Consider the following 27,239-nt stretch of genomic DNA (forward strand, 5'->3'; position numbering starts at 1 on the left):
TGAGATTCGGTTACCTCGTCTGAGAAATAGGGGTATCTACCTCCCAGGAATGTTTCAGAGGCTGTGAGACAGAATATGACTTATTTGCAAATTTGTTACTATTTGCTAATTCCCTGCATCCTCACGGCTTAGCACACCGCGTTAGACTTCTTGGACTAAGTTACTTCTGGCTAGAAAAGGCCGATCAGAGGGGAGTTAAAACACGCCCATTTGACCCTCCGAAAATGTCGGCTCCACGCTCTACTTTAAGAAATGTCTGCCACACTCAATATGGCGTCCTGAGGTACGTCACCGGGTACGAGCTTCTGAAGTCTCGCGTTAGGCGGGCGGGGCCAAGTGGTAGATTCTCGCGAGAGGGCACGTCAATCCCAGTTAGGCGTCGTGTGAACAGCAGCTGGTAGAGGAGGCTAAGGAGTCGCTAGAGCGGTGAGGGGTGGGTTGGAGGCCGGGGTGGCAGGCCAGGGGGTTGCTGGGGGCCAGGGAGGCGTAGAGACTGTATTAGGAGCTCGGGAGGTATGGCAGGTGGCGTGGGGGGAGGTTCTCTTTCGGGTTCACGGTTACTAGAACAAGGCTGCCGGAAGTGCGCCTAGGGGTTTTCCTTCTCCCTGGAAACCCTAGGGGAAACTGAGGCTCGGGGTGGGATTCCGAACTGGGGGTTGGTCTGAGGCCGCTGTCTTTCCCTGCGAGCAGAAGATGTCGGACAGCGAGGACAGCAACTTCTCCGAGGAGGAGGACAGCGAGCGCAGCAGTGACGGCGAGGAGGCCGAGGTCTGTGGCCGGGACGCTGGGGGAGACATGCGGCTTGGGGACAGGACCAGGGTAGAACGGCTCCTGTGGGAGCTTAGAGAGGATCAGGACGAGCTCTGGTCTCTGGGAACTTACAGGTTGTCCGGAGGGAGAGAGAGAGAAATAGGCAAGCCCAAGTCAAGCACAGGTGCTGGAGGCCTTGGTTGGATATTCCAGATGCAGTGAGATAGCAAGTGATGTTTTTGAAGGACTTGACACATAGTAAGAAATATTAGTTTTTATTTTTGGGCATGCTCAGTCTTTGGAGAAATATACTTTTAGTGTTTACTGCATGCTAGACACTATTCTTAACCCTTGGACCAAACCAGTAAACAAGGCAGGTTTTTTAAAAAAAATCTTTTCTTTGCTCTGGTGAAGGTAAACAAACATAACTGATCAGTAAGTCATTTATTAAGCTAGAAGACACTGGAGAAATGTAGAGAAGAGAAGGGGACTAGGGAGTCCTGGTTGAACTTTCAGTAGGACCATGGTGCATCTGTGAGGAGGGTGACATTTGGCGGTGGTGGAGTGAGTCATGTCGTATGCAGGAAGAGTGTTCCCATAAGGGGGAAGAGCAAAGTTGGGAGCGTGTCTCTGGTGGTCAGAAAGTAACGAGTCCAGTTTGCCTGTATCAGAGAGCAACATAGCACTAACAGGAGCCAGATCATGTCAGATCTTGAAGGCTGTGGTGAGGAATTTATCCTTAACTGAGTGAGATGAAGCCATGAGAAGTTTTTGAGCAAAGGAGGCACATGATCTAATATTTTGAAAAGATCACTGTGGCTTTGGATCTGTTGAATGTCAGTGTTTAGGAACCAAATACAGACATTTCCTGGGACATACCTGATTGTAGATATTCTTTTATTCTGCTATTAGCCTCTTATTTATTTTTGATTTATTGATTTGTTGAGCAAATGAATATTTGAACAACTTCTGCTCTGTTCCAGAGACTTCCTAGGTGTTAGAGAGAGTGGAGCAAGGCAAATTTCTGCTTTCACAGAGTTTACATTTAGTAGGCAGTGATTACAGACTAACAAAGAGATGACACTGTGATTACAGAAATGCCAGTTTATTGTTAAAGTTAGTTGCAACACTTGTAAAAAATTTTATGTAAAAATCAGGTGAAGCCCACAGCAGCCCTTTGCTCAAAAAGTGACACACCACCCCCCCTCCCCTTTTTTCACTGTAAATGGCATATCGGATCTTAGTTCCCTGCCCACAGATCAAACCCGTGCCCCCTGCAGTGGAAGCTCAAAGTCTTAACTACTGGACCATCAGGGAAATCCTGACATCCACCTTTAAAACTGGGAATTTGTTTAGTTCCCAGAGTATATTAATTGCCGTTTGTCATTATGCAGATTTGAGAAAAGGAAGATTTCTGGAAAACATCAGATAGGTGGAGAGTGCCATAGGCCTCCCTTGAACTGCCTCATTTACTTATGTTTCCTGCTTGCCCACTTGCGGGCATCTGATTGTCAAGCCTTGTCATGCTCTTTGAGGAGTCCTTAGCTTGCCAGAATAGGAATGGGGCAAATGGGAAGATGACAAGAAAGGCCTTTCCTTCAAGCTGTCTCACTGGGTCCTTGGTCCTCTGACTCATGGCTTCAAGACACTGAGCTTGTGGTTAAAGCCTGGTGGTAATGAGACCAGGATCCCCAGTTCCTTTGCCTGGCTGCGGTAGTGTGATTTGTACTGTGCAAGTCTCACTTCCTTAACACCACATCGGGCTTTTTTTTTTTTTTTTTCCCACATCAGTCTTTTAACTCACCTGCTGGCCCACCTGCTCTCACCAGGAAAGGCAGGAGGGCAGTGTGAGGGCTTTCCTCACCTCCAGAGATAGGTCTGACTGGGCTTTATAGTTTTATTTTAGTTGTGCTGAGTTTTCGTTGTGGCACAGGCTTTCCCTAGCTGTGGCTCACGGGGGCTTCTCTTGTTGCGGAGTGTGGACTCTAGTTGTGGCACATAGGGTCTGGTGCATGCAGGCTCAGGAGTTCGCTGCACTTGGGCTCAGTTGCTCCCTGGCATGTGGCATCTCGGTTCCCTGACCAGGATCAAACCTTCATGCCCTGCTTTGTGAGGCTGATTCTTTTCTTTTCTTTCTTTCTTTCTTTTTTTTTTTTTGAGGCTGATTCTTAACCACTGGACCACCAGGGAAATTCCCTGGCTGGGCTTTTTAGATAGCCAAGTGTTGACGTGGTCCTTAAAGAACTGTCTCCTGTGAATAGACAGGTGTGTGTGTGCTAAGTCTTTTCAGTCATGTCCAAATCTGCAACCCTATGGACTGTGTGTAGCCCACCAGGCTCCTCTGTCCTTCTCCAGGCAAGAATCCTGGAGAGGGTAGCCATGCCCTCCTCCAGGGAATCTTCCCGACCCAGGGATCAAACCCAGGTCTCCTGCATTGCAGGCAGATTCTTTACCATCTGAGCCATCGGGGAAGCCCTAGATAGACAGGTAGATAAGGCAAATAATGAGCCACCAGTTATCTGGTTTATTATTCAGCTTAGTTCCATTACCAGGGATTAAACCAGTACCCCTTGCAGTGGAAGCACAGAGTCTTAACCAGGGAAGTTCCTGAGTGACCTTCTTATTCATCCATTCAGCAAGTGTTCTTTGAGTTCCTGTTATGTTAAGATCACAGTCTCCCTCATGAGCTCCGTATTGAGGTCGAGATAGTTTATAAGCCGATGGTTAACTCCAGGGCATGCTGAGGATGGACTGTGTCAGAGCATGTTCAAGCCCTGAGGTAACAGAGATAACAGTGAGAACTGTCTCCTCAGAGAATGGGGAGCCAGGTTTGGAAAGAAGACTGCTGGAACTGACCCAGGGCGATGATGCAGAGTTCCTGGAAATCAGGCTGTGGTCCTAATTTGAGTTTAAATAAGGGATACTATGGGCTACTCAGAATTCTGTTTTGAGCAAATACAATTGACCCTTGAACACAATGGGTTTGAATTGCTTGGGTCCAATTATATGCGGATTTTTTTTTCAATAATATATTATACCCCAGGTCCAAGATGGGTTAAATCCTGAGATTTATAATGGTGGATACTGAGAAACCCTGTATTTGGAGGGCTGCCAATAAGTTATGTGTGTATTTTTGACTGCATAGAGGGTCAGAGTCCCTAACTCCCATGTTATCTGAAGGGCAGCTGTATTTTTAAAGTTGTCTTCTGTTCCCAGCCCTGGGTTGAGTCGTGTTGAGGACCTAGGAGTGTCTGGGCTGCCTTGGGCCTTTCACTCAGGGAGCTAGCTCACGTGGTCAGGGCTGTGGTGGTGGAAGCCCAGAGGGTTGTGAGCCTAGAGAATGTGCCTGACTCTCCCTGGTGGGGAGAGGGCAAGCATCACTTCCTGAAAGCGTGTTTTGATAGAGGTATGAGCGAGAGGCAGAGGAAGATGGCTTTTCATGCTGAGGATGGATGGTGGCCAGTGCTAGGAGAGCATGCTGTAAGAGGTTCGGTGGGTTTGGACCTAGCACTTAGGAGGGCAGCCTGGGGAGGTGGCACAAGAGAGAGAGGCAGTGGGCACACGTGCACCTCCACACCAGGCTGCCAGGGGGCTGGTTCTTTCCCTGAGGGCAGGGGAGCCCTGGCTGTTTTCAGCAAGGGACTCGATGATCAGATTCATGCTTTAGATCATAGTTTCCCAAGACTGTAGGATGCTTCCCAGGTGGGAAGTAATGAGAACTGCTTTTAGGTGGAATAAAAATAAGAGCTGAAACCACAATGAATCATTTAGTAAGACAGTTATTCCTTTTTATTTGCACATCTTATCTTTTAATTGGATCATGGAAAGTAAGTTTCACTTTAGTGCTACTGTGTCTTGAACACCTTTCTGAAATTTGCTAGTCTCTGTGTTTGGCAGGGAGAACAGGCTTTAGGCTTACCCTGCAGGAGGCAACAGTATCATGTTGGAACTTAGTTAACATTATTTTCCTTTTAACTTTATGGTTACTTTCTATTTATAACAAGTGAAGTGAAAGTTGCTCAGTCCTGTCTACTCTTCGCAACCCCATGGATAGTCCATGGAATTCTCTAGTCCAGAATATTGGAGTCAGTAGCCATTTCTTTTCTTCAGGGGATCTTCCCTACCCACGGGTCAAACCCAGGTCTCCCACATTACAGACGGATTCTTTACCAGCTAAGCGACTGGGGAACCCTATTTATAACAAGCTAACCTTTAGAGTCTTAACTTCTGAAATGTTTAAAAGCAAAAGAAGTGTCTCTTCAGTAAAATTTCCAGTGAATTTAAAGAAAAATACCAAATCAGTTTTTCTGATGTGGAGATGGTGAGAAGTCATGAAGTTAATGAGGGAAAGGTTAATGTTTGAGGATACTGTTTGGTATGAATCATTTCCTTTTGTGATTTGTATGAGGAGAGGGATTGGAGGTCATGAGACAGGAAAGGAGGCTGGGGCAAAGATTCAACTTTAGAGGGCAGTGTTCTGGCCTAGGCTAGGGGACTCTGGGGATGGAGAAGGGACATATTGAAGAGATAATGTTCAGAAAGTAGAAAGATCAAGAGTTTGGTGCCTAGCGGGAGCTAGAGGAGGCTAGCATGGGTCTAGGGAAAGACCCTGAGGTCAGTTTGTGACATGGTGAATGTGAAGAGCTCAGAGAACATCAGGGGAAGGTATCCCGGAGGCTGTTGGCACATGAAGGTGTCTAGTTCTGGGAGAAAGTTGGGGACTGGAGACAGATGGGGTTGTCATCTACAGAGACAGGAAGTGAGATCATGGAAAATAAAAGGGCCAGAAAGAGAGAGTGCATAGAGGGAGAAGGAAAGTGGGCCTTTCGCTGAACCCTGGTGATTGACACCAGCATTTGAGGGGTGAGCCCAGTAAGGGGAGCCTGCAGAGGAGCAGGTGGAGAGGTTAGAGAAAAACCAGGAGAGAGTGATGCGACAGATACCAAGGGTGGAGCATTTCCCTAGGGAGAGAGAAGTCAGTGGGGTGAGAAGTCTTACGGATAAGGACCAGAGACTATCCACAGAATTAGCTATGGAAGGTGATCAATGACCTTGGCAAGCAGTGTAGACTGGAAACAGATATGGGAGTCATTGTCACAGAGATGTCACCACAGCCAAGGGAGTGGGTGAGATGGCCTGGGGGAGTCGTAGTATAAAGACAGGAACCAAGGAGCAAGCCTAAAGGAGAGATAGTGTTCAAAGGCTCGGCAGAGGCTAGCAAGGAGGTCTAGGGGAGGGGGAGCCCGGGTCGGCTCCCAGATACTGGTTGGGTGGATGGTGGTGCCGTCACTGAGATAGGATGGCTACCAGGGAGGCCCGACCAGGGTGGAAGGGCGTGTTCATAGAGCAGAGGGGCCGGTGACTGGCCAGGTAGAGCTGAGGTCAGATTTAGGGATGGAGAGCACGGTGTCTGGATTTGGGGGGTTCAGAACACTGGTTCCAACCCTCCCTGACCCTGCAGGTAGAAGAGGAGCGGCGGAGTGCAGCGGGCAGTGAGAAGGAGGAAGAGCCCGAGGAGGAAGAGGAGGAGGAAGAGGAGGAAGAGTATGATGAGGAAGAGGAGGAGGAAGATGACGACCGGCCCCCCAAGAAACCCCGCCATGGTGGCTTCATTCTGGATGAGGCTGGTATGTGACAGGGCCGGCGAGTGCTGAGCAGACGCTGGACTTCCACCTTCGGTTCTGTCTCTCCAGTGTACTAGACCTGTTGAACTTTTTCTTTTGGTGAATGTCAGACACGCAGTGGTAGGACTGTATATGGTGCCCTGTGTGCCGCCAGCAGTGAGCAGCTCAATGATGCACTGGTTTTATGTATTCCTCCTCACTCCCACCCACTACCAGAAGATGGTGAAGCAAATCTCAAATACATAATTTTACCCTCAAATAGTCCTCTGAATAACCTGTGAAATAGATCCTTTTAAAACCCAGAATTAAAATACCATTGTCATGTTTTTAAAAACTAACGATATATCGTGCTACTCCTGAAAAGCTCAGGTGACCTAGAAGTAGGCAGCTAGACAGGGCAGTGGAGGCGGACAGATCCTGGCCTGGCTCTGCTGTTTTCCCCAGGGGCCCTGGGCAAGTGGCTGCCTGTCTCTCTCAGCCTCTTTCCTGTTCAGTACAAGGCAGCGGGCAGGTCCGCCTACTTCAGCAGGGATTTTTTCAGGGATTTGGGGGATCAAGCATGTAAAGCACATCAAGTTGGTGGCAACCCAAAATGTAATGGCCAGTCTGCAGTAAGCCCTCAGAAAACAGGGTGGTTATTTTTTCATGTTACGTGGGCCCACATCATATCTAACTGTTCTGTAACTGCTTTTCTGTTCAATGATTGTGGAGGTGTATATAATGTAGACAGCTTAGGTTAAATGAGTTCAGTTAAATGTAAGGAAAGTTTTCTTAACATTTGGCAGGTCCTCAATACATTTTGGCTGTTAGTATCATCATCACAGAAATGTTTTTTCTGATGGCTGCTTAGTGTTGCATTCTAAAATGTGCTTTGTGGAACCAGTCTCCGTGGATGTTGAAGCTGTGTGTAATTCTCAGCAGTGCGAGCAGCATTGCCATGAATAGCTCCATGTAATCTAAACACAGATATGCAAGTTATTACCTTGGCTAGGGGTTCTTAATCTTTTTTTGTGCCGTGGCCCCTTTTAGAGTCTGGTGAAGCCTATGGCAATGTGAGTCCCTAACCCTTCTCAGAATCATGTGAAATGCGTTTAAAAAAACTACATAGGATTCCAAAGAAAACAATTATAGTGAAGTACGGTATCTAAATATTAAAAGAACATTGTAATGTGGATTTCTTTGGTGGGCTATTGGTTAAGACTCTGCACTTCCACTGCAGGGAGTGTACGTTCAATCCCTAATTGGGGAAGTTCTCTATGCTGTGCAGTGCAGCCAGAAAAAAGAACACTGTGATGTATGTGCTGCTTATTTTAGCACATTGAAAAAGCAGGGTTTAATGGAGGATCTGTTAAGAATCTAATTTTGAAGTAGCAGTGACTGTGAGTAATATTTTGAGGTATTTGTAGTTATACTATGCTATGAAAGTATGAGACGTCACTGCTTAACACTGCTGTGGTTTGTTGCCATTGTTCATGATAGATGTAAGTACTTAGAGATCAGTGAAAATGAGGATGCGGTTTTTTCATCTAACATAGACCCTGCAGATTTTCTACATGGTAAATCCCTAAGTCAAACTGCTGGACAAAGGGGATACATATTTTTTTTAAAGCTTTTTGATACCTTTGGCAAAATATAAGCTCCCAGAAAGGTCACACTACTTGATACTCCCACCATCTCTACAAGCGATGCTTGTCTCTGTGCTTGTTGGCTATGCCCAGGCATAGGGGAGTGACTTGGAATGCCACCCCTCATTTTCTTGGGACCCTCTTACCGGGGAGGAAACCAGGGCAGAAGGGCAGGAGATGCCCTGGGTATTCCTGGTTCTCAGAGAGCTGCAGGCCTTTTCTCAAAGGCTGAGGGGGAGGGAGTCCTTGCTTAGAGAAAAGGTCTTAGCAGATGGGCTCAGATCAAGAGAGTGGATAACATTCCATCTGACACAGATGGTGGTCACTAGGGACACCCACTTAGTGGCGGTGAGAGCGTCGCTAGGTACTGCAGTGGGAAAGCTACGTGGCAGTGCTCATTAACACTCACCATGCAGGGACCCTCGGAACCAGCAATTCCCTCTGAGGACTTCACCCCCAGGTACGTAAAGATATGAGAACAGATGCTTGCTGCAGTCTGGTGAGCAGCTGCAAGTGTTTGGAGACTTGAGTGTGCACTGATGATTAGGGCCTGGTATAGTGAACTCCGGGCTTCCCTCGTGGTTCAGCAGTAAAGAATTCGCCTGCAATGCTGGAGCCGCTAGTTCGATCCCTGGGTCAGGAAGATCCTCTGGAGAAGGAAAGGGCAGTCCACTCCAGTATTCTTGCCTGGGAAATCCCTTGGACAGAGGAGCAGGATACAGTTTATGGGGTTGCAAAAGAATCGGACATGACTTAGCAACTAAACAGCAACAGCATAATGAACTACAGGGCCAATAATCAGGTAGCATTCGAGGCATGTGCTGCTGTGGAAGAGCTCCAAGCTCGTCTTATTGCTTAAAGAAAGGGTGAGACAGAAATGGGTTAAAAAATTGTGTGGAGGGAAAATAGTCGTGGGGGAGTTTATAGGCATTTCTTAGGTGTGGCCAGATTATCTCTAGACTAGAAGCTGGTCACACAGTTGCATCTGGGAAAGGGGACTGAAAGGGCTTAGACATGGGAGGGAGACTCACTGAACACTTACATCTTCTGTACACTTCAGAATTTTTTGTCATGTTAAGTTTTTAGTGTAGTCTTTGGTACATGCAAAAGAATATATACTAGCGAAGAGGTTAAGTGCATGAACCCTGGAGCCAGACTGCTTCTCAGGTACCAGTTTAACGCCTTTGGACAGGTTAGATGACCTCTTTGTGTCTTGGATCCCTTACTGTGAAATTAGAAGGACAGTGGTACCTCCCTTAGGGTGGCCAGGAAGATTCAGTGAGTAATCTGGCAAGTACTCAGAGGAGGGGCAGGGCACTTGGTACCCTCACATTAAGTGTTGGCTGTTAGAAATGTAAGAGAGTAGTAATAAAACCAACAAACCATGAACCCTGTCTTAAAAACAACAACAACAACAAAAAAAAACTATGTACCAGTCTTCCCTTAATAGTTAGGAGGGAACTTTTTTGCTTGCTTATTTGGATCTTGTTTTTAAAATGGATCTGTGGGTGGTGGGAAGGAGGGATGACTTTTAGAGTCAGGTGGAACCACACGTGCAACTGACCCTGGGGCTTAAAGCAGCTCTGAGGCCTTGGGAAGGACCCTCGCTTGTCCGAGCCTCAGTGTCCTGATCTGGAAGCTGGGAGTCTGTAGTACCTGTTGTCCGGAGGAGATGTCTTCTGGGAGCTGGTGTTACAAGGTCACCTTTGCCCTGGCTGCACCCCTGACCACTCGGCATTCCCGTTTCAGATGTGGATGATGAGTATGAGGATGAGGACCAGTGGGAGGATGGAGCAGAGGACATCCTGGAGAAAGGTGAGGTGGGCCCCACCTCTGGAAGACCACCGGGGGTGTGGCCGAGAGGGTCTTGAGAGCCCATCCCCCACACCCCTGCACTATCCTACCCCACACGCTCCTCACCTTGCTTCTTTCTGTCGTTGCCAGAGAGACCAGCTCTGTACCTTTTTCCTTTTAGGCCCATGAGTTGGGGGGTTGGGGGCTGTGGGGAGAGGACTCTGGGATCCCAGGGCCCCAGTGAATCCCTTCTGGGGGTTGTGTGGCGGGGGGCAGGCTGTATCCCAAGATACCCCCCACTTCTTGGGCCAGTGCCACCCCTTCCCTGTTATTTTCCGTTCTGTGCACCTCATACATTTCGGCTTCTCCCCCAACCACCTGGTGCCTGGCCTTTACTTTTGATTTTCAACCTTCTTGTGTCCCTCCCTTCCCCTCTCCCCAACCCATTGGTTGATTTCGCTGCTATAATTTGGCTCATACTTTGTCTGCCCTCGCCCACCACCACCACCACCACCACCACCACCACCACCACCACCACCTCCTCTTCCTCCAAGTAGAAGAGATTGAAGGTAAGAGTTTGAAAAGTGTGATTCCCCACCCTCCTCCCATATCCTGACATCTCCTCCTTCCTGCCCGTGACACCCTCCCTCACCCCTGACCCTGTCCAGCCCTGGGGGCTGTGCCTCATGCAGGGTCCACAGGCAGGGGCTTCTGGGGCCAGATCTGGCCTGGGAAAGTATGTGTGTGTTTATGTGTGCGTGTGTGTGTGAGTGTTGTGGGCTGCAGGGGTGAAGGGCTGGGTGAGTGGCATGGGATGGAGTTCAGGGTGTGCTTAGACAGTGGTTGTGAGTGGCTATGAACAACTGGGTGTCCCCAACTCCTGGGTCCCACTCCCAGTGGTCACCGAGAGCAGGATGCTGGCGGGCCAGAACAGGGGCTGGGGGGTGGGGCTATCCTCAGTGAGGTGTTTCCTGCCCCAGGACCCAACTCTGACCCCCAATCCCCCACTGCTTTCTCCAGGCCCCCGTTCTTCATCTCCCCTTACTCACCCTGTCTGCCCATTTCTTTGCAGCCTCCAACATCGACAATGTTGTCCTGGATGAAGACCGGTCTGGGGCTCGCCGCCTGCAAAACCTCTGGAGGTGAGCTGAGATGGGAAAGGGTGAGACTGGCTTCCATGGGGAGATCTGGGGGCAGGTCAGCCCACCCTTCTCTCCTCAACCTTCCATTCTCATTCACCTTCTCTCACACACCCCAGGGACCAGCGAGAAGAAGAACTGGGCGAGTATTATATGAAGAAATATGCCAAGTCATCTGTGGGAGAGACGTAAGGGCATGTGCTGGGCCGGGGTGGGGCTGGGAGCATGTGGTCTCTTAGAAGGATCGAGGTCTGTCAAACCCCTTCCTGCCTGACTGCCCCTCTCTCTCCAGGGTATATGGAGGGTCTGATGAGCTCTCGGATGACATCACCCAGCAGCAGCTGCTCCCAGGAGTCAAGTAAGAGGGTGGACAGGAGGGCTTAGGTGGGAATTTTTATGGGGTGATGTGCCAACATGGCTCACTCCCTGAAGTGAATCAGGTCACAGAGTTGCACAGACAGAGTGGTGGCTGGTGGGGAAAGAAGGGAATGACAAGTAGGCGCTTTTCTCTCTCCTTCCTTCTGCCTGTGGATGGCAGGACGGAGAAGAGAGGGGGTGTGGAGGGAGAGGAAGAGGGGTGGGTGTGGTGATTTGTATGTTTCCCATGAGGAGATAGTTGTACTAAAGGGCTTCTTTTTCCTCTCCTGTCAGGGATCCCAATCTGTGGACTGTCAAATGTAAGGTGTGTGCCCTGCCCTCACGGCTTGAGGGAGGCAGAGGATTGGAGAAGCGGCCTTGTCAGGGGAACTCACCTTCTGTCCTTCCCGGGTCTCCTTGACCTGTCAGTCTCTTGGTCCTTCTTTCTCTGCCTCTACATCCTTCTCTCTCCTTCCCCCACCCTCTTCATCCCCTCCCCTCTCCCTCACTTAGTGAGGTTTTCTTGCTGTCTATGCCTCTTGCCCTCTAACCCCTCCATCTCTCTTGTTCTTCTTTCTTTCCTGGTTTGTTTTTGTTTGTTTGTTTTTTTGACCACACTGTGTAGTTTGTGCAGTCTTAGTTCAAGCAGGGATTGAACCCAGGCCCCTGGCAGTGAGAGCACTGAGTCCTTTCTAACCACTGGACAGCCAGGAAAATTCCTGCTATCTTACTTTATCTTTTGCCCAATGACACTGTCTGTCTTTATTTTTCTAATTGAGGTGTAATTGACTTATGATATTATGTAAATTTCAGGTGTACAACATAGTGATTTGCAATTTTTAAAGATACTGCTTTCATACTTATTATAAAATATTGGCTGTGTCCCTTGTGCTGTGCAGTATATCCTTATAGCTTTATTTTATTTTATACATAGTAGTTTGTAGCTCTTAATCCCATACACCTATCCTGCCCACCCTGAGTCTGTCTTCCTTACTGCTCTCTCCTGCCCACTTTTCTGTTTCCTGTTCTCCATCTTGTCATTTCTCTTAAGCCTGCCTTTATTCTTCCAGATTGGGGAGGAACGGGCCACAGCCATTTCCTTGATGCGCAAGTTCATTGCCTACCAGTTCACAGACACGGTAAGTCGGATAGGCAGGCAGCCTCAGTGTGAGAGATGGGTAAAGCCCAGAGTGAGAGACAGAACAGGTTCAGGGGTACCAGGTACCCCAGCTGAGCAGCACTGCCTGTTAAGGGAGCTGCTTCAGCTAGAAAATGACCCCTTTCTGGATTGAAGGGTTCTTTTGTGCCTGTCGAGGTCCTGTCTTCATTCTCTCTGCATTTCTGGCAGAGTTTCCTACATCCCTGTGAAAATCAGCCATCTAGCTTCCTGAGCCTTTTCTGCCTGAGAGTGAGTTCTTCCTGTTCACCCACCCTGGTGGGCAGCTGTCACCCTCTTACTGTTTGGTTGAGAGCCCTAGCAGAGGGCAGTGTGGCTAAGTGCATCACGGAACAGGCCTGTCAGAATTCCTTTCTTCCCTTTTTCAGTGTTATCAGAGTCCATTGAGCCCCTCCTCTGGGCTGGTCCCGGCATTCAGAGATGCTGAGGGTACAGCAATGACCATGCCAGAGCTGGTCCCTGCCCCTTCAGGGCTCACTTACGTGCAGCACACAAAGCATGAAGTAATGCTGACTGCATGCAGGGCAGCAGATGCTGCAGGAATGGCATAGATCTGTCTTTAGACTATTCAGTTTTGAACCCCTGCCCCTGCAGCTTCCTCAGTCTATGACCTTGATCAAGCCGCTTCCCCTCTCTGCGCCCGTTGTTTGCACCTCAGCACCTTTAGAATTAAGTTATCTTTGAACACGTCCAACTGTAAGCCTGGGCTTGTTCTACAGCTTGTGTTCGGTACTTGTAATTGTTTTCAGAGGTGTAATTGTTAGTTTTGGAACCAAGTCGTGCTGACTGGTAACTTTCTCACTGAATGTAATTTGTGTTAGACCGAGTGCATTGCTTTTACCTGCGAGCAGTGGGTGTGTGTCAGTGGGACTAGTGGACAGTTGCAGGATGTGCAGATCGTGGAAATGTGCTCAGAGTTCTGCTTTGTGCCCTGGGCAAGATTCTAGTAACCCCATTTGAGATAGGACTGAAGTGGTACATGTATATCATAAAAGCCAAAATCTCTCCATACCCGAGTCACATTTTCCAGAAGTAATTATTGTTGATTTGTGTGCCTTGGCTTCATAGGTGGCTCAGTGGGAAAGAATCCACTTGCCAGTGCAGGAGCCACAGGAGATGCGGGTTCAGTCTCTGGGTTGGGAAGATCCCCTGGAGGAGGAAATGCAACCCACTCCAGTATTCTTGAGGGGAAAATCCCATGGACAGAGGAGCCTAGCAGGCCAGAGTCCATGGGGTTGCAGAGTCGAACATGGCTGAGGGACTGAGCAGACAATCTTGTGTGTCTTTCCAGACCGTCTTCTCTGCATCCTGAAAAATGTGCTGTGTGCTAAGTTGCTTCAGTTGTGTGACTGTTTGTGACCCCATGGACTGTAGCCCGCCAGGCTCCTCTGTCCATGGGATTCTCCAGGCAAGAATACTGGAGTGGGTTACCATGCCCTCCTCCAGGGCATCTTCCTGACCCAGGGATTGAACCCAAGTCTCTTAAGTCTCCTGCATTGGCAGGTGTATTCTTTACTGCTAGCACCACCTGGGAAGCCCCATTTTGGGTATGTGTATTGTCAAAACTAGGAAAACATGGAATAAAAACTTGAATTTCTATATTTAAATGAATATTAAAATATCTAATACCTAATAGGTATTTTAAAAAATAAAATAGTATTATATACATATCATTCTGCAGAGAGCTTTTCTCAGCACCATGATCATCTTTCCATGCCCAGGAAATGTAAAGTTGTTTCCATTTTTCGCTATTAGGAATAATACTGAAACAATCTGGTGCTTTTTAAAAAATTGAAATGCAGTTCCCATACCATATGAAATTATGTTGCTGGATTTAATGTTCTGTTTCATTGAAGGTTTTTGCATCTGTTTATAAGGGATTTAGTTTGTAGTTTTCTTATGTTGTCTTTCTTATGGTTTTGGTGTCAGGGTAATAATGGATTCACAGGACTGGTTGGGAATGTCCCCCTCCTATTTTTTGGCAGCTTTTGTGAAGGAGTGGTGTTAATTTTTAGATGTTTGGTAAATTTCACCAGTGAAGCCACCTAATTCTTGGCTTTGGGTGAGTGGGTGGGTGTGCGTGTGTGTTTTTTGATTATTAGTTCAAAATTGTTACCTTGTATAGGTCTATTAAGATTTTCTATTTCTTTTTGAGTCAGTTGTAGTAGTTTATGTTTTTCTACAAAAAAGAAATGTTCATTTCATTTAGGTTATCTAGTTTATTGGCAGGCAGCTATTCATAGTATGCCTTAAAATTCTCTAGGTTTGGTTGGTAGTAATGTCCTTTCTTTCATTCCTGATTTTGGTAATTTGAGTTTTTTCTCTTTTTTCCATTGGTCAGTCTGGCTAAAGATTGGTCAAATTTGTCAATCTTTCCAAGCAACCACCTTCAGTGGTCTTCCCTATTTTTCTAACCTCTGTTTCACTTATTTCCAGTCTGATCTTTATTGTTTGTTTCTTCTGCTTGCTTTGGGATTAATTTCCTCTTTCTTTTCTATTTTCTTAAGGTGGAAATTTAGGTTATTGATTTGAAAAAATTTTTAAGTTGGTGTTTACAGGTGTAAATTAACCTCTAAGCACCTTTTTTCTCTACGATAATAACTGCAGTGAACATCCTTGTGATGGGGTTGTTGCACAGCCTGTTTCTGTGGGATAAATCCCTGGAAGAGAGCTTGCTGAGCTGGCAGTCTTGTCTCACTGTCTCTGCCCGCCGACTTGGCCCTCCAGCCCCTGCAGATCAAGTCAGTGGTGGCACCAGAGCATGTGAAGGGTTACATCTACGTGGAGGCCTACAAGCAGACCCACGTGAAGCAGGCCATCGAGGGTGTGGGCAACCTGCGGCTCGGCTACTGGAACCAGCAGATGGTGCCCATCAAGGAGATGACGGATGTGCTCAAAGTGGTGAAGGAGGTGGCCAACCTGAAACCCAAATCCTGGGTCCGCCTCAAGCGGGGCATCTACAAGGATGACATTGCTCAGGTGCCTGGGGCTGGGCTCTCTGTTGTATCCTCCCTTCCGTTTGCTTTATCCTTTCCAGCCCCCTGATTAGTCAGAGAGGAGAACCCCACTCAGGTTAGGTGAAGCAGAGTCTGGACTTTGTTGCGAACACATAGGAAATGGAGGACCATTTTCTGTGGGTGTTGGATGAGTGTTAGGTAATGATCTGAAGATGGTGAGGAAGTGAGCCATGTGAAGTTCTCAGGGAAGAGGTGTGGCAGAAAGTAGCATGTGAGCCAGCACCATCCCTGGGTGAAGCGGAGTGAGCGAGGGTGAGAGTAGCAGGAGATGAGCTCAGGGAGACAGTGGGGTCTCTGGCCCACCCAAGAACTTTGCCTTTGACTGGAGTAAGATGGGAGGCGCCAAGGGAAGCCTGATTCTCAAGCAGGGGTACCCCCAGGGGACCTTTCACATAGAATGGAGACATTTCTGGTGGTTTTAACTGGGAAGTGAGTTGATTCTAACATCCAGTGGATAGAAGTCAGAGATGCTGCCAACATCTGACAAGGCCTGGGATAGTCCCCCACAACAAAGGATCACCTGGCTAAGGAAACCCTGCAATAGAAAGGATTGGGCCACAGGAGCAGGGAGACCAGTGAGGATGCTGCTATCTGGGGTGCTGGTGACGGTGGACAGGACCGAGGTCGCAGTAGTAGAGGGGGGAGAAGAGGTCAGAATTGTTAAAGGCAGAGCTGACAGGTTTGCTTCCAGGTTGGGTGTGGGTGTAACAGAAAGATGGGAGTGAAGGATGCCTCCCACTTTGTGTGCCTGAGCCAAAGGAAGAATGGAGGGGACCTGTGGGGAGAGGAGCAGGTTTGGAGGCAATCAGGAGGTTAGTTGCAGTTATGCTTGGTTTGGCGGGCCTTTTAGACATCCAGGTGGAGTTGTCACGTCGTCAGTGGGTACTTAATTTCAGGCTGGTGGGAAGACAGGCTGGAGAATGAATCTGGAGGAGTTGTCAGCAGTTTCATTTCCTCTCATCATGCTCTGTCCCTGGCCTTTCCTGGCATCTCCTCGCCCTCCCTGTGTCTGGAGTTGGGGAGGGAAGTCTGGGGCCCTGCTGACCTCCCAACTGGACTTCTCAGGTGGATTACGTGGAACCCAGTCAAAACACCATCTCCCTGAAGATGATCCCACGCATCGACTATGACCGCATTAAGGCCCGCATGAGCTTGGTACTGTGGGGATGTGCTGCTGGGGGCGGGGAGGGAGTGCTTGATCTCTGCTGGTGGCCCAAGCCCTCATCCCTCACCTTCCGATCCATGTCTCTTTTCCTACACAGAAAGACTGGTTTGCCAAAAGGAAGAAGTTTAAGCGGCCCCCACAGAGGCTGTTTGATGCAGAAAAGATCAGGTGAGTGTCCTTGGGCTGGGCTGGGTGCCCAGATCTGTGGTGTAGGATGTCCCTTTGCAGGTTCTCCTGTAGAGCTGGACTCCCAGAGCTGTCGAGGGTTTAGTTTGTGAGTGGTTAGCTTGGCAGTGTAGCCTTAGCCAAATTTAACGTACCTGTGCCTCAGAGTTTCCTCTGCTGCAAAGATCAGTAAGAGTAACCCCTGCTTCCTAGGATTGCACTGAGACTCAGAAGAATTAATATGTGTGTGAGCCCAAAATAGCATTTGGTACCTAGTCAGTGTAATGAATGGTATCACATATTGAAATGAGATTTATCGACACATCAGGCCTTATAGTCTCTTTCCCTGATCTCCTAATGCCTGGACACCTCAGATGGGGCTGCAGAGCCCCTTCTGCTCAGGACATCTCTGTCCCCGCCTCCCCGCCCAAGCTGGGTAGACCTCTGGAGCACCCCAGGGTTTTCATTGTCCCAGGGCTGCTGGGGGATCCAGTGGGGAGGGCAGGCGGGGAGGAGATGGAGAAATAAAAGCAGCCAGTGACACTTGCCCTCTGTTCCTGCTCTGGAACACATCGTGAACGTGAGCAGCCAGTTTTTCATTCTGATAAAGGCTGGATTGTAGAATGAGCCTTTTAATCTGCCAGACTGGGCTAATGCCTCCAGGCCAGGCCAGATTAATACTTCACATGCCTGAATTGGACTCATTTACAGCACTGGTCTCCCCCCAACTGGAAATCCCCTTATTGAGAACAAACCAGAGTGACCTTTCCCTGCCCTGCAGCTGTTGGTCTGACGCAGTGCCCAGACCTGCCCAGCTGAGCACACTCGACCCCCTCTCCCCAGATGCACCCAGTGCGTAAGAAGATGATCGGCAGGAGGAATCCAACCTGCTCCACACACTCCCCTTTTTGAGAAAGGGACAGGCTTTCCCTCCCCACTCTAGCAGCATGAGGCAGGATCTGAGGGTCCCCCTGCTCGACCCCACGTGCAGGCCAGTAGAGTTAAAGCACAGGCTTGGGAGTCCTAACCCCTGCATTTGAACCTTGACTCTTAGACTCATAGGCTTGGCCACCTTGGCCATGTCGTGTACCCTCCCTGAGCCTCATTCTCTCACTGCCCTGGAAAAGGAAGGTCATATTACTGATGTCACGGGCTTTGGAGAGGAGTCAGTGAGGTCACGTGTATGTGAATGTTAACTGTTAGCACAGTCTGATACTTTGTCTAGCTCGTACTCACCAAGTGAGTGCCTGCCGGGTGCCAGGCACTATTGTAGGTTAAATAGTGAATAAAAGATGCTGAGTCCCTGCCCTTCTGGAGCTGCCATTCTAGGGAGATGTATCAAACAGGAGCTCCTCAGAGGGTGTTAATGAGTTGTTATTAAAAATGAAGCAGGGAAGGGAGCAGCAGAGTGCAGAGGGGTGGGAGCTGTGTACCCTTCCCTTGAGGCAGGGCCTTCGGGCTTTGTGAGAGGTCACTCCCACCCACAGTGGGTGTTTGGGATGGGATGGCTCAGGCATCCCGTGTCCTCTTCCCCCTTTGCCAGCAGAGGAGACTGAGGCCCAGCAAGCCTCTTAACACCCTCTTCTCTCTCCCACAAAATCCCAGATCCCTGGGGGGTGACGTTGCCTCTGACGGTGACTTCCTCATCTTCGAGGGGAACCGTTACAGCCGGAAGGGCTTTCTGTTCAAGAGCTTTGCCATGTCTGCTGTGGTAAGGGTCCCAGAGGGAGTCATGCTAAGGGTGGTGGTGAGCAGGGAGGCCCAGCTTTCTCCCTCCTGCAGTCCAGGCCCCAGAGCAGTGGGTTATCTGGGTTTGTCCCAGGTAATCCTCAAAGGAGTATCCCCAGGAGAATAGCCTCACCAGCTTCCCAGCCTGGTAAGCTGGGGCTGTGCCACTGATCTTCCTCTTCTTCCTTCTCTTCCTCTTGTTTTGGGGCTCAGATCACAGAGGGTGTAAAGCCCACACTCTCTGAGCTGGAGAAGTTTGAGGACCAGCCAGAGGGCATTGACCTGGAGGTGGTGACTGAAAGCACAGGTATGAGGTCACGGTCGGTAACCCAGTTCAAGGAGAGGGCGGCCCACGGTGAGCAGCCCCCAGGTTAGCCTTGTGTTTGCCCCCACAGGGAAGGAGCGGGAGCACAACTTCCAGCCCGGGGACAATGTGGAGGTGTGTGAGGGCGAGCTCATCAACCTGCAGGGCAAGATCCTCAGCGTGGACGGCAACAAGATCACCATCATGCCCAAGCACGAGGACCTCAAGGTGGGGCCATGCCACCCGTGTGTGCGTGCTGGGTTGAGAGCATGACGAAACCATGGAGTATTCTTGAGGTCACTGGTTTTAGTTTGCTTGGGGGTAGGTGCGTCTGACACTTGTCCAGACACTTGTCCAGTGTGTGTCTAGGGTGAGGCTGTCTCCAGGTGGGTCTGAGGAGGTCTCTGTAGCCTGGTGTCATATGTCTTGGGGATGGCCCAGGGTTAAGGCTTGTCCAGGCTGATATCCTGGGTCTCTGGGGCAGGCTGAGGGTGGTCCCAGTGACCTGAGATGGTCTCTGGTTGGGGGCGTGAGCCTGGCGTGGGTTGTAGCCTGGGCTTTCTGGGAATATGGAATGGAATCTGAAGGCGGGTGGGCACATGGTCTGTGGTGACCTCCTTAACCTGCTCGCTGTCCTCACCCCCATCCCCAGGACATGCTGGAGTTCCCAGCCCAGGAACTTCGCAAGTACTTCAAGATGGGGGACCACGTGAAGGTGATCGCTGGTCGGTTTGAGGGCGACACAGGCCTCATCGTGCGGGTGGAGGAGAACTTTGTCATCCTCTTCTCTGACCTCACCATGCACGAGGTAGCTGGTGGGGGGCCAGGAGCGGGGTGGGATGTGCACGGAGGAGACCCAGGCCAATGAGCCACGTGGACCCTGCTTCACCCACTCCCATCTCCTACAGCTGAAGGTGCTCCCCCGGGACCTGCAGCTCTGCTCGGAGACGGCATCAGGTGTGGATGTCGGGGGCCAGCACGAATGGGGGGAACTGGTGCAGCTGGACCCCCAGACCGTGGGCGTCATTGTGCGACTGGAGCGGGAGACCTTCCAGGTGTGTGTGCTGCACTCAGGGGCCTCCTCTCCCTCCGGCTCTTCATCCTGGGAGGTGGCGGAGCAAGGTGGCTGAGAACCCAGATTGCTCCGGGTGCAGACCCGGCTCTGTCACGCAGGGCCCGCTGTGTGGCATCGGTCGGGCAAGTGCACGTCAGGTACCCTCGCTGTGCCTCAGTGTCACACCTTGTGAAAAGGCAGTAGCAGCGGCACATGCTGCACTAGCTGTGACCGAATCCCTGCAGTCAGATGTGTACCTGGGCACTGGGTGCTGGGCTAAGGGCTGGGTACTGCCGGTGTCTGCCTCCCCTCATTGAGGGTGTGGCAGCCAGAGTATAAATGCTGAGGACCCTGGACTCTGGATTCACGTCTCAGCTCTTTTACGTTCTGCTTTGTGACCCTGAGCTACTGACTTGCTCTCTCTGGGCCTGAGATTTCCCCTCTAAAATGGGAGCTGTGATAGCACCCATCTCAGGGAGCTTTTAAGGCCTCAGTGGAGTCTTGTGTGAAGAGTTTAGCACCCGTCTGGCACAGAGTGATGGATAGACATTAACTATTATGTTAATGTTTGTTTGTCTGCTCATCTCAGGTCCCTGATTCTCAGTCAGAATGGAGTATCCTTCTAGAGGGTGTTTTGGAATGATGGGGGACATTTTTGGTTGACCCGGTGCCCAGATGGTGGTTCCTAACATCGCCTGCCCCAGAGTCAGGAAGTCTAGACATCCTGCAGCGCTTGGGACAGTCTCCTATAGGAAGAACCATCCCACTGCAGGGAAGCCCTGCCCCACATGACCCCTTTCCACTCTCAGCCGCTCGGTATCCCCTCCCCTCCCCTCCCTCTGTAGGTGCTGAACATGTATGGGAAGGTGGTGACTGTCAGGCACCAGGCTGTGACCCGGAAGAAAGACAACCGCTTTGCCGTGGCCCTGGACTCAGAACAGAATAACATCCACGTGAAGGACATCGTCAAGGTCATTGACGGCCCCCACTCGGTGAGTATAAGCTTTGTCCATCTGTTACAACTGAGGGATTTGGGATGGGGCATGGCCACGAGCTGACTGTCCTTCCCCTGTCCAGGGCCGGGAAGGTGAGATTCGCCATCTCTTCCGAAGCTTCGCCTTCCTGCACTGCAAGAAACTGGTGGAGAACGGCGGCATGTTTGTCTGCAAGACCCGCCACCTGGTGCTGGCAGGGGGCTCGAAGGTGAGGCGGGCATAGTGGTACCCTGTCTACTGGCTACCTGGCTCAGTCCTCTGGGCTTGTGGAGGGTTAGGAGGACAGATGTCAGTGTCAGGTCCTTGGCAAATTGTGAAAAAAACGGTTTTGAGATTCTGATCTATTTACCAAATCATTTATTCATTCAGTTTTATTGAGCACCTGTTGGGTGTCTGACACTGGAGTTGCAGCAGTGAACAAAAAAAACTCTGTCCTAGTGCTGCTACTCTGGAGATGAACAGATAAATAAATACATGCATAGTACAACTTGGGCTGATGATGAAGAAAAATAAACCAGGATAAGGAGATAGAGAGTATGGGGGTTGCTGCTTTAGAGAGGACGTTAAGGACAGACTCACCTCCTTGAGGAGGTGGCATTTGAGCCAGAGACCTGAAGGGTCAGGGCACCCTGTGAATGTCTCGGGACAGCACAGTTCCTGAGGTGGGATTTGTAGGAAGTTGTGCAGAACTAGGTATTCGAAAGGAAATCAGACGTGGGGTCTGGGGAGCTGGGGTCAGGAGATGGTTTCCTCAGGGCCCTGCAGATGGAATGCTGAATCCCCATGGCTTACAGTTTGTATGTCACTGGGGGTTTAAATCCCTGACCACCACATGGTATTCCCACTCCTTGCCTCTTGATTGACAGGCCCACAGTGGCATAGGGGTGGCAGTTTTCCTAAAGGGAAATTGAGGCATTGTGACCAGGAGGGAGCGATGGCTGCTGGGCAGGTTCACACAGCAGATGTGGGATGTGTGGGGCCTGGGAACCTGTCACTCGGGCCCTGGCTGCCAGTTCACTTCTTGTCCCTACCCCTAGCCTCGAGATGTGACCAACTTCACAGTAGGAGGCTTCGCCCCTATGAGCCCCCGGATCAGCAGCCCTATGCACCCCAGTGCTGGAGGTGAGGGGGATCTAGGGTGTGGGTGTGTCTGGGGGTGGAGGGGGGAGGTTGTTCAGCCTGCACTCACTATCTGCTCTGGGCTGGCCTGCACATGGTGAGACTCCCAGCCCAGGGGAGACCCGACCCCCAACCCCCACCGGCAGTGACAGCCCAGGGTGGTCAGGGCTGTGAAGGGAAAGCCCAGGGCTCTGGTGGGGGGCCCCCAGAGGAGACTCCTAACCCAGAGGTTGGGGGGAGTCAGGCAAAGAGGGGGCTGGAAGGGACCCTGGCTATGGGCACAGCATGTGGGGGGTGGACCAGGACTAGTGACATTCTGCCTTCCCAGGTCAGCGCGGTGGCTTTGGCAGCCCAGGTGGCGGCAGTGGTGGCATGAGCAGGGGCCGAGGGCGGAGAGACAACGAGCTCATTGGCCAGACTGTGCGCATCTCCCAGGGGCCCTACAAAGGTGACCTGCGGGGCCATGTGAAGGCCTGGGGAGGGGTGTGGGGAGGAGAGCCCACCCGCTGACCTCCTGCCTCCCCACCAGGCTACATTGGTGTGGTAAAGGATGCCACGGAGTCCACTGCCCGCGTGGAGCTGCACTCCACCTGCCAGACCATCTCAGTGGACCGCCAGCGCCTCACCACCGTGTACAGGCCAGGGCAGGGCTGGGAGGAAGGCTGTTGGGTGGTGCGAGGGCCCTGCTCACCCCACTTGTTTTCTGTGTCTATAGGGGCTCACGGCGCCCAGGTGGCATGGCCTCGACCTACGGGCGGACACCCATGTATGGCTCCCAGACGCCCATGTACGGCTCTGGCTCCCGCACGCCCATGTACGGCTCTCAGACGCCCCTCCAGGATGGTGAGCACTCCTGGCAGACAGGGATGAGGGGCGATGTGGAGGGGTCTGGAGACAGGACAGAACTGATGGACACACCTCTCTCCCGTTCCAGGCAGCCGCACCCCGCATTATGGCTCTCAGACGCCCCTGCATGACGGCAGCCGCACTCCTGCCCAGAGTGGGGCCTGGGATCCAAACAACCCCAACACACCGTCACGGTGAGCTGGGGCTGGGGGCAGGGTTCCCTGAGTGTGTGTGCCCATGTGCGTGCCCGTGTGCATGAGTGGTTCCATTGGGTGTCTGCGGAATGGTCAGGTCTGTGTGACCTACCCTGAGTCCTCTGCTCCCAGCCCCAGGCTGGTCAAATGAAGGAGGGTAGGCCTTGCTGGGGCTGGGGGCAAAGTAATTTCCCCATCTCCCATCAGAGTAGTGAGCTGGGATTAAGACCTGGGCCTGAAAACAGTGTGTGACCGTCGTCATGTGGCTGGTTGCGTGATGTTGGACGGGCAACCTCATCTGTTTCCCAAGTCTGCTCACCTGTGAAACGGAGGCCTCTGGACGGGGCTTTTTGTGAGGATGAAGTTGCCTTGGTTTTGCCTGGTGTTCGTGCTGTCCTGGAGGCATTTGCTACCTTGTTGTGATCACCATAGTCATTCTCAACAGACCTCTCTCCCCAACAGGGCTGAGGAAGAATATGAGTATGCCTTTGATGATGAGCCTACCCCATCCCCACAGGCCTACGGGGGCACCCCCAACCCCCAAACACCTGGCTACCCAGACCCCTCGTCCCCGCAGGTCAACCCACAGTACAACCCACAGACTCCAGGGACACCAGCCATGTGAGTCCATTGGGGCTAGCCCTTATCAGCTGCTGCCAAAACCTTCCCGCTGCCAAAGCTTCCTCACTGCCATCACCTCCTTCTCTCCTTCTAATATTTATTTATTTGGTGCATTGGGTCTGCGTTGCATCATGTGGGATCTTTCATTGCAGCATGTGAACTAGTTGTCGCCTGTGGGATCTAGTTCCCTGACCAGGGATCGAACCCAGGCCCCCTGCATTGCAAGGCGGATTCTTAACCACTGGACCACCAGGGAAGTCCCTTCTCTCACCTTCTAATGCCCCCAACTAATACCCGCTTCGCTCCTTGTCTCTGCAGGTACAACACAGACCAGTTTTCCCCCTATGCGGCCCCCTCCCCGCAAGGCTCCTACCAGCCCAGCCCCAGCCCTCAGAGCTACCACCAGGTGGCGCCAAGTCCAGCAGGCTACCAGAATACCCACTCCCCAGCCAGCTACCACCCCACACCCTCGCCAATGGCATATCAGGTACTGGTCAACTTACACGTCCTTGAGTGTGGTGGGCTAAGACGGGCCTTGGGCCTATAGGGACCCAGGCCAAATGACCTGTTCCCAGCAACCGCATCCCCTTTTCCCTACAGGCCAGCCCCAGCCCGAGCCCCGTGGGCTACAGTCCGATGACACCTGGAGCTCCTTCCCCTGGTGGCTACAACCCGCACACGCCGGGCTCAGGCATTGAACAGAACTCCAGCGACTGGGTGACCACTGACATCCAGGTGAAGGTGCGGGACACCTACCTGGATACACAGGTGGTGGGGCAGACAGGAGTCATCCGCAGTGTCACGGTAAGTAAGGCCCCAGCTGGCGGGTGGGCGGGCATCCTCTCCTTTGGGGTCCCCAGTCTCTGTGGTTACTGGTTTGTTTTGGTTTTCATTGTTGTTTGTTTTTCTTCCTGTGTATCCACATCTTCCAGTAGCTATTTATAGCTCCAGATGTAGATGTGGAAAGGTTTGGCATGCAAAATTTCACAAGGCAGGGAGGTCTGCCTTTTATGCTCATGGCCCCCATCAGCCTGGGAGATCTAGTGACTGGCACCCAGGAGTATGGTTATTTTTTGACATACTTTTCTATCAGTTCAGTAACAAGAACTGAGTGCTCCTCTGTGCTAGGCTTTGGCTTAGCACCAGACCCCCATACCCCATGGGCGCCCCCTGCTTTGCTGACCCTTCATTCTTCCTAGTCACTGAATTCTCTTCAGCCGCAGGGCCTTTGCTCATTACTCTCCTTTGTCTAGAACTCTCCTCCCTCCGTTCTTTGTCTAATTAACTCCTACTCCTCCTTCAGGGCGACACCTGGGCTGTCCCGGGTCTGTCTCTTGCAGGTCCGTGTGATTATTTTTCATGTTATCTACCTGCTGCCTAGAAGTTTAGTTTGCCCATATGTGATTCTTTGATTGCCAGATCTGTATTTTCTTCCTAAGTAGCCCCAGTTTCTCGATGAGGGACTGGCACTTTGTTGGCCTTTCAGTAAATATTAATTGAATTAATTAAACACTAGAGATGAAGACAGCTCCAGCCCTACCCTCACAGATCTCACATTCCAGTGGGAGAGATAGACATGTCCCCAGACAGCCTGAATGGCCAGAGCTGGCATATGGGAAGCACAGAGTGAAAGGGGAGCTATGTGAACCCTGGGGAGGCACCTTACCCAACGTTATAAGTGTTCAAGGAGTGCTTCAGGGAGAAGGTTACGTCTGTGTCGAGACCTGAAGAATGAATAGGAGAAAGCCAAGGGAAATGGCATGGGAGCGGGTTGAGGGTGCTCTAGCTAGAGGGCATGTGCAGAAGTCTGGAGGGGAAGGAAAACCTGGCACATGTGGGGGATTGAAGTCTATTCATTGTGGCTGGAACTTAAAGAGTCAAGGGGGAAGGTGAGTCATGAGGCCAGAGGAGAGGCTGGAGCAGGTTACATGCCAGCCTGGAGAACTTGGATTGTGTCCTGAGGACACTGGTGGGTGGGCATCTCAGCAGGGATGGAATCAGATGTGTGGTTGGGAATTAACTCACTTGTTGCTGTGTCATAGTCGGATCAGGTGTGGTGAGACTGGACCAGGGGCTGGGAACCAAGGGGGAGGTCAGGTTGCACTACTGGGCTGTGGGAAGGAGGGAGGTGGGAGAGAGCCTAATTTAGCCTCAGGAGCCTAAATGAACAGGCCAGGGACCTTGGGGCCATCCTTGAGACAGAGGCCCAGGAGGAGGAGCAAGTGTCAGGGAGAAGCTGAGGCCAGCGTGCGACACGAGTGAAGGGCCTGAGCAGCAGTCTCCCTTCTGCCCTGTTAGCTTCATGCAGATGCTTCTCTTGCTGGTCTGGTCACCCTGCCCCCCATCCCCTCTGCACCACAGACCCCAGGCCCTGGAACCAGGCCCAGCCTTCCCCTTCCCTGCCCCTGTGTCACCTTGGGAAGTGACTTCTTAGAATGAGTCCTGATCCTGGGTCCCTTGAGGGCAGGGGAGTATCAGTCCTGTGTTGGGCGCTGGCCAGGCTGACCAGGCTCTCCCCACCCCCAGGGAGGCATGTGCTCTGTGTACCTGAAGGACAGTGAGAAGGTCGTCAGCATCTCCAGTGAGCACCTGGAGCCCATCACCCCCACCAAGAACAACAAGGTAAGGGAGGGCAGGGCGACGTGGGGGCATGGGGCTGCTGCCATGGCCCTGACCCTGTGTACTGTGCCCCTCCAGGTGAAGGTGATCCTGGGTGAGGATCGGGAAGCCACAGGTGTCCTGCTGAGCATCGATGGCGAGGATGGCATTGTCCGCATGGACCTTGACGAACAGCTCAAGATCCTCAACCTCCGCTTCCTGGGGAAGCTCCTGGAGGCCTAAAAGCAGGCAGGGTGGACTTTGGCAGATAATCTGGCAGATGGAGAGCATCCCTCTTTCCTTCCCTGGCCCTTGGCTCTGACTTGGGATCCAGGGCCGGGAGCAGGGCTAGCCTGGTGGTTCAGGATTTCTTTTATTTTCCTTTCTGCGTTCCTATCTCCCTCCCTGATATTCATGGGAATCAGAGTAGAGTCTGGGGGAGGGTCCCCACCTTCTTATTCCCCACCTTCTCTAGCTTGCTTTTGTGTTACGGTCTTTCAATAAAAAACTGTTTGTTCAAAAGGCCTGTCTGTTTGTGTACTGGTTTGTAAGTGGGGTCACTTGCAGACCCAACTTAATACCTTGCTGTGGGGTCTTCAGCAGATAATAGTCCTACTTAAGCCTCATGTTACTCAATGGACATGAGTTTGAGTAAACTCCAGGAGTTGGTGATGGACAGGGAGGCCTGGCGTGCTGCAGTCCATGGGGTCGCAAAGAGTTGAACACAACTGAGCAACTGAACTCAACTCAGCTAGGAAATGATACTCCCTGCCTCAGAGACTATTGAATGTATGAGAAGACACTGGACAGAGATTTTAGAACAGAGACTGCCATGTGATTGACAAAGTTACATCTAACTCATGCATGAGTTAAGTGAAAGTCAGTATCCCTCTGCGAGGAGATCAAACCAGTCAATTGTTTGGAAGAACGGAATGCTAAAACTGAAGCTCCAATACTTTTGCCACCT

General features: G+C 51.1%; 1 protein-coding gene across 3 annotated transcripts; it reads left to right on the top strand.

Annotated features, from left to right (window-relative positions):
- Positions 1 to 355: 355 nt before the first annotated feature.
- On the top strand, positions 356 to 26,794 carry SUPT5H (SPT5 homolog, DSIF elongation factor subunit). Of its 3 annotated transcripts, none has more exons than XM_065926088.1 (30): positions 356 to 426; positions 691 to 768; positions 6,212 to 6,377; positions 9,749 to 9,814; positions 10,351 to 10,362; positions 10,866 to 10,935; positions 11,052 to 11,120; positions 11,225 to 11,290; positions 11,584 to 11,614; positions 12,360 to 12,428; positions 15,194 to 15,445; positions 16,549 to 16,638; positions 16,746 to 16,816; positions 18,419 to 18,524; positions 18,755 to 18,848; positions 18,937 to 19,073; positions 19,498 to 19,653; positions 19,754 to 19,900; positions 20,745 to 20,891; positions 20,977 to 21,102; positions 21,932 to 22,016; positions 22,342 to 22,461; positions 22,543 to 22,645; positions 22,729 to 22,856; positions 22,948 to 23,053; positions 23,516 to 23,674; positions 23,993 to 24,161; positions 24,275 to 24,478; positions 26,201 to 26,296; positions 26,372 to 26,794. In XM_065926088.1, the coding sequence occupies exons 2-30, from the start codon at positions 694 to 696 to the stop codon at positions 26,513 to 26,515; spliced, it is 3,264 nt and encodes a 1,087-aa protein (XP_065782160.1). In that variant the 5' UTR covers positions 356 to 426; positions 691 to 693; the 3' UTR covers positions 26,516 to 26,794. The 3 variants fall into 3 exon arrangements, with proteins under 3 accessions (XP_065782160.1, XP_065782162.1, XP_065782161.1); XM_065926090.1 differs by having other exon boundaries at positions 362 to 397; XM_065926089.1 differs by having other exon boundaries at positions 376 to 433.
- The last annotated feature ends 445 nt before the right edge of the window (positions 26,795 to 27,239 follow it).

Source organism: Muntiacus reevesi, chromosome 2, assembly GCF_963930625.1.
Source record: "Muntiacus reevesi chromosome 2, mMunRee1.1, whole genome shotgun sequence".
In the NCBI taxonomy this organism is placed as follows: Eukaryota; Metazoa; Chordata; class Mammalia; order Artiodactyla; family Cervidae; genus Muntiacus; species Muntiacus reevesi.